We start from the raw sequence: 12,500 nt of genomic DNA, 5'->3' as shown, positions 1-12,500 counted from the left end.
TCTTGACTGATTATCTCTGTGGCCTTTGAGAATAATCGTGATGAAGAAAGAAAGCCACGGTTTTTCAGTTCACCAATTAAAAAGAATTTACTGCGTAAGCAAGTAATTAAGTAAGTTTTTATGCTGAGTCATTAGGGAGCTTTAAGATAGCATTAGACAGATTTATGGATGGGAATGATTGGTGGGAATAGGTAGGTATATTTCATACAGGGACTGCCACGTGTAGGCCTGATGGCTTCTTGCAACTTACCTTATTTTCTTGTGTTCTTATGTATGTATTGTATACAAAATATGTATATATTACTTTATCACAATTCTTATTTACGTAAACATCTCACATTTTCCAGTTGACCCTGTAATAATGCCTTCTTTAGGCATTATTATTATTTTTATCTACGTTTATCTGCTCTTTCATTATTCCATTTTCTATTGCCTCAGTCGTGTTACGTATCAGTTAGTCTGTCTGTCTGCATGTCTGCCCGCCTCCCGCCCCCCCCCCCTCTCTCTCTCTCTCTCTCTCTCTCTCTCTCTCTCTCTCTCTCTCGCCGTTCGCCGTTGGGAGTAACCTTACCGCAGTGGCGGGGCTTGAAGTGTAGTCGGCGTTGATAGCTCGCCTGTCACTGGAAGGTCGGTGTCCGTTGGCTTCGTGGACCAAGCGCCCTCCCTCCCCCCTCGCACCATTTGACCGCGATGTTTCGGAGCTCACCGCCACCACTTTTTTTTTTTCTAAGTCAGTCTCTCTCTCTCTCTCTCTCTCTCTCTCTCTCTCTCTCTCTCTCTCTCTCTCTCTCTCTCTCTCTCTCTCTCTCTCTCTCTCTCTCACCTGTCCGGACGGGCACGAGATGGACGTGCCTAGAAGAGGTTGGCACACGTCATCGTCTAGATCGTCGTCTGCCTCATAAGTTCCATCCGGGCACTGGCACAGCGGCGTCCCGTAGGCCGTCTGGTACAGCTGTCGGCCCGCTGCAGGGAGGATGATATCGGGAGAGGCAGGAGGAGCACGAGGAGGAAGGATTAGAAGAGGATAGTAGTAGAATAGAATTATTACTGTTAACAACATTATCATTATTATTAATAATAATATTATCACTGTTATTATTATTATTATTATTATTATTATTATTATTATTATTATTATTATTATTATTACTATTACTATTATTATTATTATTATTATTATTATTATTATTATTATTATTATTATTGTTATTATTATTATTATTGTTATTATTATTATTATTATTATTATTATTATTATTATTATTATTATCATTATTATTATTATTGACATTATCAGCAGCAGCAGCAGCAGTAGTAGTAGTAGTAGTAGTAGTAGTAGTAGGAGGAGGAGGAGGAGGAGGAGGAGGAGGAGGAGGAGGAGGAGGAGGAGGAGGAGCAGCAGGAGGAGAAGGAGGAAATGGAGGAGGAGGAAGAGGAGGAGGAAGAAAAGGAACAAGAACAAGAACGAAAACAAAGATAAGGATATTAATTCAAAGACACACATACAAAATGATATATAAATAAACAAGATGAATAAAGCAAATAAAATAAAATCATCCAACGCAGGCATGAAGTGTATCAAATGCAAAACAACGTAATAAACTTTTGCCGAGGTCATACATAGCCTCACAACTTTCACCTCCCCTCCCCTTCTCCCCCCCCCCCCAACTTTCCCCTTCTGCGCTCTGCACACTCACGCGGACACATCATGGAATTGAGGGGATCGTGACAGAGCTGGTCGCTGAAGACAAAGATCCTGTCGGGCGCGCAGAGTCGTGCAGCGCAGAAGCCTTTATGGTCGGCGGGATCCAGCAACACATACTCGTCCGGGGCACAAGGGCCGCGCGTGAGCAGGCGGTGACACGTGCCGCGCACCAGCACCTCGTCACGGGCACACGGGTCTATCTGTTGGTGGTTTCCTGCAAGGGGAGTATTTTTGGTTTGATTGAAACGTATGCCGCTGCGACATGGCAGTCATATGGAGCCACTACAAGATGCTGATTAACAACAAATATTGTGGGAGAGTAAAGTAATAGTAATACAAAATGTTAAAAGCAATTAAAATTGTTGTAATACAAAATGCAGAAAGCAGCTAATACTGTGATAAAGTAAAATCATAACAATAGTAATGATATGATTGTGGTAGAGTAAAAAAAAAAAAACACACACAGACAAGTCATAAAAGGAAGTTGAACTGAATACAGCAAGGAGAGGAAAAGGGGCAGGTCATTTGAGCCAAGGTTACAGGAGAGAGGTACTTCGCCCACTGACAACCAGCCATGAGTCGACCACTAAGCCATACAAATCCCTGACCACCCGGAGAGAGAGAGAGAGAGAGAGAGAGAGAGAGAGAGAGAGAGAGAGAGAGAGAGAGAGCGAGAGAACAATCTCATCAGGATAAAAGTTGTCATTCACACTCTGTATGGGCTCTCTTCTTTTCCAATTCTTCATATTTTTTGTCTTCATGCTTGTCCGTACCAGCAGGCGTTGTGTACTGTTAATTACTCCATGCAGACTGTTAATTACTCCATGCACTGCTTCACCGGTAGTTCCCATCAGAGAGGCGCGGCGCCCTGGTTTCCTGGGCAAGACAGGGTGCAGACTTCCAACAATGTGACCACACAGGAAATGATTCTCTGACTCTAAAGCAATGTCCTGAATGATATTATATTTACACGTATCTGCAACGTACATTGTATGGAAGATGATTATATCTGCAAGTGCTCCACACACTTCTTTACTTTCCTTTTCCTTTATTTTTTTCGCTATTTTTTTCTTTCTTCTCTCATTCATTTGTCCGTTCATTCAGTTCGTACTCTTTTCATCACCATCATCATCTTAGTGATCGTAATCATTATCATTATTACTATTCTTGTTGTTGCTAATACAGGTTCACAAGCAGAAAAGACTTAACACACACACACACACACACACACACACACACACACACACACACACACACATATATATATATATATATATATATATATATATATATATATATATATATATATATATATATATATATATATATATATATATATATATATATATATATATATATATATATATATATATATATATATATATATATATATATATATATATATATATATATATATATATATATATATATATATATATATATATATATATATATATACTTTCCTTCTTTATTTCTCTCTCTCTCTCTCTCTCTCTCTCTCTCTCTCTCTCTCTCTCTCTCTCTCTCTCTCTCTCTCTCTCTCTCTCTCTCTCTCTCTATATATATATATATATATATATATATATATATATATATATATATATATATATATATATATATATATATATATATATATATATATATATATATATATATATATATATATATATATATATATATATATATAAAGAAAAAATAGCGAAAAAAAATAAAGGAGAAGGAAAGTAAAGAATGGGTAGAAAGAAGAAAGAAAAGCGAAGATGAATGAGAGGGAGAGCGTGGAATGGATAAGTGAACCAAACTTTCAAGGTAACAGAAAACGGGAGGTGTGCCAGCCAGTGTCCTTGGGAGTCTCTATAGCTTCGTTCATACAATTCACTCAGTTTAGTGATATTTCAAGCTGAACGAAACGAGACAGAGTAACATTTATTAAAGCGATAGCGATCTTCTCTCTCTCTCTCTCTCTCTCTCTCTCTCTCTCTCTCTCTCTCTCTCTCTCTCTCTCTCTCTCTCTTTGCGGGGTTCCACCACAACTCGCGTCTTTTGAACTGAGAGGTCACGTTGCTGTTACTGGCTGTTTTTTTTTTTTTTGTTATTTATCATTTTCATCGTTATTATCAACTATAATACTATTAGTAGTAGGAGTAGTAGTAGTAGTAATAGTAGTAGTATCAGTAGTAATAGTTGTGGTAGTAGTACACATCGTGAGAATCCGACTAATCATCTCTGTGAACTTAGAATACGGTTCTTATGGGAAATTAAAACGTGTAGACAGAGGGTAGCTAGCCCATAATCTGCTACAAAGGCTGAGAATGCCGACCTAGCATTACTTCACTTGGGATTCTGTTAACATTTAAAATGACTCGAGTAAAGAGGAACATTGCGGACATTTCAAGGGAATCACAGAGAAGAAATTAGGAGAAGAAGGAAGAAAGAAGGAAGACAGGATAATAGGTAATATTAGAGGAAACCGCTACTGTTCTCTGAAACTGCTGGCACCTTGCCTGATCAAACTCTTCTTACTCTACCTATCAACATCTGCCTTTCCTTCCTGCTGGAAGTTTACCTACATTCAATCTGTTCCTATAAAAGGATGACCGCTCTAATCCTTCAAACTACTGTCCTACTTCTTTAATTTCCTGCCTTTCTAAAGTTTTTTAATCTGTTCTCAACAGGAAATCTTCCTGTTGAGGACAGATTCAAAAACTTAAACATCTATCACTTCACAACTTTCTATCTGATCACCAGTATGGGTTCCGTCGAGGCTGCTCTACTGGTGATTTGGCTTTCCTTACTGAATCTTGATCATCCTCTTAAAGCGATTTTGGTGAAACTTTCGCTGTTGCCTTACTTACCTTACCGAAGTGCTGGTCATGTGAGGTTAGCGATCATGGAGGACTAATCATCTCTTCCATCTGCCATTCTAGCCAGGTCCACGGTGTTCTATGTTAATACTCTCCAGCAAGATCTCCATGTATTTCTTTCTTTGCCTCCCTCTTGCTCTTTTTCCATCAATCTTCCCCATCAAGCAATCCCTTTCCATTCCTCCAGCTATCAGGATGTGTCCCAAAACCTGTAACTGCCTCCTCTTCATACTTCTTATCAACTTTCTTTCCACTCCTGCACGTCGCAGCACTTCCTCACTCGTTAATCTTGCCGTCCATGGAATCCTTTGCATTCTTCTTAGAAACCACATCTCCTTAGCCTCTAACTTCTTTTTCATTTTTTTTTAATAGTCCATATTTCACAACCATATAATATTTCAATAGCCTAATTTTCAAATTTATTTCCTTTTCAACATTTGTTATATTCATAATAGCAATTTTTGCCAGTACTATTCTTTTCTTTATTTCCTTTTCACTTTTCACAATCTGTTGTTGCCTTAGACATATCAAAAGCTTTTGATAGAGTTTGGCACAAAACTTTGATTCCCACATTACCCTCCCACGGCTTCCATCCTTCTCTCTCTCTGTAACTCCATCTCAAGTTTCCTTTCTGACCGTTCTAGTGCTGTTGTGGTAGACGGTCACCGTTCTTTTCCTAAATCTATTAACAATGGTGTTCCTCAGGGTTCTGGCCTGTCATCCACAATCTTCCTATTATTCATCAATGATTTCCTAAACCAAACATTGTCCTATCCACTCTTACGGTGATGATACCACCCTGCACTTTTCCACGTTTTTTTTTTCGTAGACATCCAACCCCTCAGGAAGTAAACACCTTACACAGGGAAGTCATGGAACACCTGATCTCTTCTAGATAATTATCCCCTCTTCTTCAGTAGCATCCAACTGTCCCCCTCTTCTACACTGAGCATCCTCTGGCTGTCCTTAACTTATAATCTAAACTGAAAATTTCACATCTCATCTCTAGCTAAAACAGCTCCTATGAAGTTCAGCATTCTGAGTCATTTTTGCCAGTTTTTCTCACACCCTTCCCTCACAACTGCTAACCCTTATCCATCCATGCATGGAATATGCTTCACATGTATGGGATGTTTCCACTCATACCGCTATTTTAAGACAGGGTGGAAATTAAAGCCAATTCCTCTCCTTTGACTGACTGTCTTCAGTTTCTTTATCATTGCCTCAATGTTGCATCTCTTGCTGTCTTCTACCGCTATTTTTACGCTAACTGTTCTTTTGATTTTGCTATCTGCATGCCTCCTCTCCTCCCGCGGCCTCGATGCACAAAACTTTCTTCCTTCTCTCATCCCTATTCTGGCCACCTCTCTAATGCAGGAATTGACCAGTATTCTCAGTCATTCATCCCTCTCTCTGATAAACTCTGGAACTCCCTGCCTGCTTCTGTATTTTCTTCTTTCTACGACTTGGACTCTGTCAAGAGGGTGGTTTCAAGACACTTGTTCTGTTTATTATTATGATTATTATTATTATCATTTTACTATTTTCTCTGACATCTGCAATGGAAATGGCCTTTTTTTCATATTTTTGTTGCCCTTGGCCAGTGGCCCCCTTACATAAAAAAGAGGGAGGAACAGAAAAAGATAGACATGAAAGGAACGTCGCAGATGAGAAGAGATGAAAAAAAAAAGATGGACACGAAAAAAAATAACTCACCAAGGTAATGGCCGACGGAGGTGGGTATTGGAGGGTTGGGGCCAAGTTGTGCTGGTATTTGTTGTTGTGGTTGTAAGAATGGTGGTGGCTGCGATTGATGGTGTGGTGGTGGTGGTGACGATGGTGAGAGTGACATTGGCCTCTCATAAGTAACCTGTGGAAAGAGACAAGTGATGAAGCTCCGTCCAGTGAGCGCTTCACGCGCATACACACACACACACACACACACACACACACATACACACACACAGTTCTAATGTGCCGCAGTGTAGTTTCTTTTGTAGTATAATTATCCTTTTTTTTCGGCTGCTACCTTTAAGGAATTCAACGAGCTCGGTCTTGTGCTCCTTTCTCGGTCGCACTCATTACAAGCTTGTCAGCTTTCACTGCATCCATTAATATTCTCTAAGATCTTCCTTTCTTTCTTCTGTTGGTTAGATCCATCTCAAGCATCCTCCTCCCACAACTACTAGTTTCTCCTCTTGACACGCTCACACCATTAAAGCACATCAGTCGCGCTTTTCTAGCATTGTCCCCAGACCGACAATCATAGTCAGAAATCTAGTAACCTGTCCCACTCCCCTTCAATGCGTCTAGTTATTCTCAATTTCAAGTCCGCTGATCTACACTTTTCAGGTTATGTAAGAACACAGTCAGGATATAGACTTAGAGGAAATTTAGAGTAAAACGCGATGGTACTCAGTACAGAAGATACTTGACTTTTTACCACCGTTATACACACATACATAAGAAAACAAGAGAAGCTGAAAGAAGTCATTAGGCCTACACGTGGTTGTCCCTATATGCCTATCTATTTTTACATATCATCTCTATCCATAAAAGTGTTTAATCTTCTTTTAAACATCACTTATGACTCGGCATTACCACCCTCATAACTAAATCAGTTCCATTAATGTACTGCTTTTTTTCGATAATCAGTTTCTTGCAATTGCTCTTTTAAATGTAACTTTATCAAGCTTGAAATCCTTATTTCTTGTCATGCCTTGATTAATGAGTCTGGTGATTATGTTTATGTTCCCTTGTTATTTGCCTTGCATCCCTTGTATCACTTAAGAATTCTATCAGATCCCGTCTTAATCTACCCTTCTTTAAGGAATGTAAAATCAAAATCAAAAGCGTCAGTCTCTTCTTGCACATGGAGTTACGATCTATATACAAGGAGGTGGCCGAATGATTGGCCAATGATGTGAGGCAGTGGAAGTCAAGTCTCTCGGTTGGATCTTGACAGACAGTCACCGATATCCTACTTCTGCCTGCGGCTCTAGGTCAAGTGAGGCACCGCGAAGGTCAGTGTGTGTGTGTGTGTGTGTGTGTGTGTGTGTGTGTGTGTGTATATGTGTGTGTGTGTGTGTGTGTGTATACTGTGTGTGACGGTACTGGACTACTACATCCCTGCGTTCTATCGAATACTACTTTGGGTTGACGTTTGATAAATAAGAGTAAACTTATTATTACTAAGCTAGTTGTGTCAAGAGACAACACATCAAACCCAGTCAGGCACTGTGTGTGTGTGTGTGTGTGTGTGTGTGTGTGTGTGTGTGTGTGTGATTCACCTACGGTCGTCTGCTGGTCACCCAGCCAGCCGTTACCCTACGGAAAGAGCTCACAGCTCATAGTGACCGATCTTCGGGTAGGACTGAGACCACTTACACACCACACACCGGGACAGCGAGGTCACAGCCCCTCGGGTTACATCCCGTACCTACTTGCTGCTAGGTGAACAGGGGCTACACATTAAGAGACTTCCCCATTTGCCTCGCCGTGCCCGGGATTCGAACCCGGGCCTTCTTGGTTGTGAGCCGAGTGTGTGTGTGTGTGTGTGTGTGTGTGAGAGAGAGAGAGAGAGAGAGAGAGAGAGAGAGAGAGAGAGAGAGAGAGAGAGAGAGAGAGAGAGAGAGAGAGAGAGAGAGAGAGAGAGAGAACATGCGGAAGACATGGCTCCAGAGACAAGTCACGGCGCTGATTCGCACAGCAGTCACGCAAGATTGCTTTCGTGTCTTTTAAAATACCACGATACATTAAGTACTCTGGCTTGTGTCTGTCATGTGTTGGATGCCAGTCACGTCACAGCGGCTAGTGTACTCTTGTGGCGGCAATGCAATGCCTAGGAGCAGGTAGTGACTGCATATACACCAATAGGCCCCAGTGCATTATGGGTTGTGTTCTCCCATCCAGTGAGGTTGTAGCGTAAATGTGGCTGTGCTTGACTACCAGGTAATGAGTGCTTCAAACTTAATATTAGATAAAAAAAAAAAAAGATAAGAAACTCATTCTCAAATAGAGTGGAAGATGAATGGAATAGACTCTATAATTTGGTTGTCAGTGAGTCAATAAGGAACTCTATAAGATTAGATAAAGTTATGGATGAGGATGATAAATGAAAATAAGAAGACATGTTTTGTATGTTTGTCTTCTTGCAGCTTCCTTATGTTTCCTTATGTTCTAAGCACGATCACTGGACATGTGGAAACGAGTAACACACACACACACACACACACACACACACACACACACACACACACACACACACACACACACACACACACACACACACACACACACACACACACACACACACACACACATACACACACACACACACACACACACACACACACACACACACACACACACACACACACACACACACACACACACATTTACGCTAAATTATCTAATATTATCAAAATCAAGGAGTGTCATGCCTATCTCAGTGCATCTCATGAATTAAGACAAATCACATAGGAACAACTATTATACATATAATTAGAGCATAACTAAATGAACAATGGATATACAATAATTTCGTCACCACGGAAATTTTCCTATTTTCAAAACTGAGTGCTCCACATAAATAAATATATAAGTAGAATAAATAATTAAATAAGACATGATAAATATAAATTAACATTATTTAGGAAGAAGGAAACAACACACACACACACACACACACACACACACACACACACACACACACACACACACACACACAGGGTTAAGTGTATACTTAAGATGTAGTATGTATGTTAGTATATAAGTATGTAACATCAAGATTTTCAGCTTTAAGGCTGCAAGATTAATAAACCGATTATTATTATTATTATTATTATTATTATTATTATTATTATTATTATTACTATTATTGTTGTTGTTGTTATTGTTCTTGTTGTTATTGTTGTTGTTGTTGTTGTTGTTGTTGTAGTTGTTGTTGTTGTTGTTGTTGTTGTTGTTGTTGTTGTTGTTGTTATTACTATTATTATTGATATTATTATTATTATTATTATTATTATTATTATCATTATTATTATTATTGTTGTTATTATTATTATTATTATTATTATTATTATTATTATTATTATTATTATTATTATTATTATTATTATTACACACACACACACACACCCACACACACACACACACACACACATACACACACACACTACTCACAGCCGTATCCTTGGGTATCTGGTATTCATGGGCAAGAGGCACCACCACCCCGAGGATGAGGAGACTGAGGACGCGCTTCCCCATCGCGCCTCGTACCCCACGTCAGGCAAGTATGGCTCCGAATCTTGTCCTGGAGGCTACTTATTTCCCCCTCGCCTGGCACCGCCTCGCTTGGCACAGGCAATGGTAAGTACTTCTAACGTGCTTGCAAGTCAACGATAGAGTGACAATTAATCCCTCTCTTGATTCGCATTTTCAGTGCACACACAAATCTTCATAGGAGATCGTGTGGTGATAAGGACTTGGGCTGATGTGGAGGTTCCTGCGGTGGAAGAGGCGGGGACACCAGTACTGACAGCCCAGGATCAGCCGTGCGCACTTCACTACTGGCTTCCTCGCGCCGCTCTCAAGGTCTGCCCTGATCCCCTTTTTGCCGGGAACCTGTATGGCGAGTTTAGTCAGCCGAGATGGAATATCTTTTCTTTTCCTACATTTTTCCTCTGTCACTCTAAGTGGAAATAACATACGAGTGAGTGATGTCAATGCGGATGCTGGAATGTTGCTGGTAATAGATGGGAGGTGGTGGCGGGCGGCAGCTTGGTGGTGATGGCTGGGGAGATACGTACTTTATTCAAAAACTGTTGACCCGCTCCTCCTTGTCTGGTGACCTGTGACTGTTCAGTGTGTGTAGTGTCGTGTATGAGAGCTCCATTATCAGTGCACACATTGAGAGAAGCGGCCAAAGTGACGTAGCAAGATTATTGTGGAACATCAGAAGAAAAAAAAAATATCTAAGGAGTTCAAGCAGTGTGTGTGATTCAATAAGGCCAATATTGAACATTAGGGGCGAAAACGTAACATTATTCTAAGGAGTTTAGGACAGACATGAATCAGTAAAAACATTGTGAAACGAGCCAAAACATGAATATCATCAAACGAGTAAAAAAGAAAAAAAAAGTAGCATTATCCAAAGGTCAACAATTATTCAGACGTATCACTAAAGCCATAATTTAAGGAGTTTTATAAGCTTCCTCTAAACCAACTTTTTTTCTCTTTAATTAATCTTAGATCGTTAGGAAAAAAAAACAAAAACAAAAAAAACAGGAGAATTGAAGACTCACTAAAAGTAAAATTGAGCATTTGATAAGAACACAATATGTACGGTGTTCCATGAACCTCATCTGCTTCCCTGTTGATTTCAAGGACAAGGCATGTTTCATGAGGCGTGAGGCAGCGCGTAAAAAGGGATCCGGTCCAGCCTCAGATGCCGGCGGGACAGGACGGGTTGTGGCCAAGCGAATCCCCGCCACTACCTTAGCGCTACCATTCGATGGCTTCTAGCATCTTTCCTAATGTTTTTTTTTTTTTTTTTATTAACAAGAAAAAATAATAATGTAGTTTTCCTGACACTGTACGTGGAAATGCGTTATTTATTAATTTTACTTGGCCGTGATAGTTGGTGCTCACACACACACACACACACACACACACACACACACACGTGAGCGTTCCCGCCCAGTCGGTGACTTACCCGGATGTCGGCTGCGTCACTCTCATGGACGAAAGAGAGAGAGAGAGAGAAAAAAAAAAACTCCCCTCAGCATAACCCGTTCTACCCGGCGAGGTTTGGTCGAGACTTTTAGCGGGCAGGTCGTGAGTAACGCAGCGGGAAGGCGTGAGTTCCGTGCCCCACCCGCCCCGCCCCAAGTCCTTAATCTTCAGAGCAGACCCAGCAAGGATGGAGTCCATTATGCAAGGAGGAATAGGAGGAAGGACAGGAGGGAAGGAGGGAGAAGGGGAGGGTAAAGAGGCAAGAAGAAAGTGCCTCATAATGCCTCTTATCCTTATCCCATATTTGATGACGCTTGGATCTCACATAAGCAGTCCTTTCAAGGATAATTACTTGGGTTCTCATGTCTTTTTTTTTTTCCTCAGTGATGCATAATCTTTGTTAAATCATCAGCAGGATAATAAAAATACTCTTAAAATTTAAGAACGTCAACGCTTTCACAAGAGCATGCTAAATGCATTCAAAGTAAAACGCACAAACACTTCAGAATGTAGTACCAGTTTATGCATTATTTATTATTTATTTATTTTATTTTTTTTCATGAATCGTAATTGCCTAATTTGAATCTCCTTCTGCGAGCCATAGTTTGTTCACAGATGTTAAGAATCTTACCTACGTATATTATTTCCCTTTGTTAGTCTGTTTTACCTTCTTTCCCTTTTTTTCTTTTCTTATTTTTATTTTATCTTATTTATTTTTTTGCACACTCGATCACTTCACCACTGCGCCTTTCTTCTGATTAGGAAATACGCATGAAGAAATCTTATTCTTTCTACAATTTTCCTAACAGATGAATAATTAATGATATAAGAAAATAAACGAAGCTTCAAGAAGCAGTCAGACAAATGGTAGTTCCTGTACTTAGCGTCATTTTTCCTCGCGCAGACTCTTAACAAATCTATACCCAATTTATAATGAGATAATAATTGCACGGTATGATCCACTCGTAGCTTGACTTGAGCTACTGCACTGTGTACGCAAGATCACCCCAGCTGTGTGTGTGTGTGTGTGTGTGTGTGTGTGTGTGTGTGTGTGTGTGTGTGTTTTGAAGTTACTCACAAAACTTCCCAGTAACTTTGTCAGACTAGTGCTATTACCACCACCACCATCACAACAACAACTACAACGAAAACAACAACAACTATTACTACTACTATTGGTACTTCTGTTGTACGTA

At 40.1% G+C, this 12,500-nt stretch overlaps 1 protein-coding gene across 1 annotated transcript in view; it reads right to left on the bottom strand.

Moving 5' to 3' along the window:
* LOC135094029 (uncharacterized) overlaps positions 1-10,162 on the bottom strand; it is a 20,648-nt gene extending 10,486 nt beyond the window's left edge. The window contains exons 1-4 of the mRNA XM_063993749.1: positions 9,754-10,162; positions 6,286-6,439; positions 1,698-1,919; positions 824-963 (exon numbers count right to left, since the gene is read on the bottom strand). Coding sequence (XP_063849819.1) covers positions 824-963; positions 1,698-1,919; positions 6,286-6,439; positions 9,754-9,837 — 600 coding nt within the window. The 5' untranslated portion in view covers positions 9,838-10,162. The remainder of the gene's footprint in view (positions 1-823; positions 964-1,697; positions 1,920-6,285; positions 6,440-9,753) is intronic.
* Positions 10,163-12,500: the final 2,338 nt, after the last annotated feature.

Source organism: Scylla paramamosain, chromosome 44, assembly GCF_035594125.1.
Source record: "Scylla paramamosain isolate STU-SP2022 chromosome 44, ASM3559412v1, whole genome shotgun sequence".
In the NCBI taxonomy this organism is placed as follows: domain Eukaryota; kingdom Metazoa; phylum Arthropoda; class Malacostraca; order Decapoda; family Portunidae; genus Scylla; species Scylla paramamosain.
This window is presented reverse-complemented; position numbering and strand designations above follow the sequence as displayed.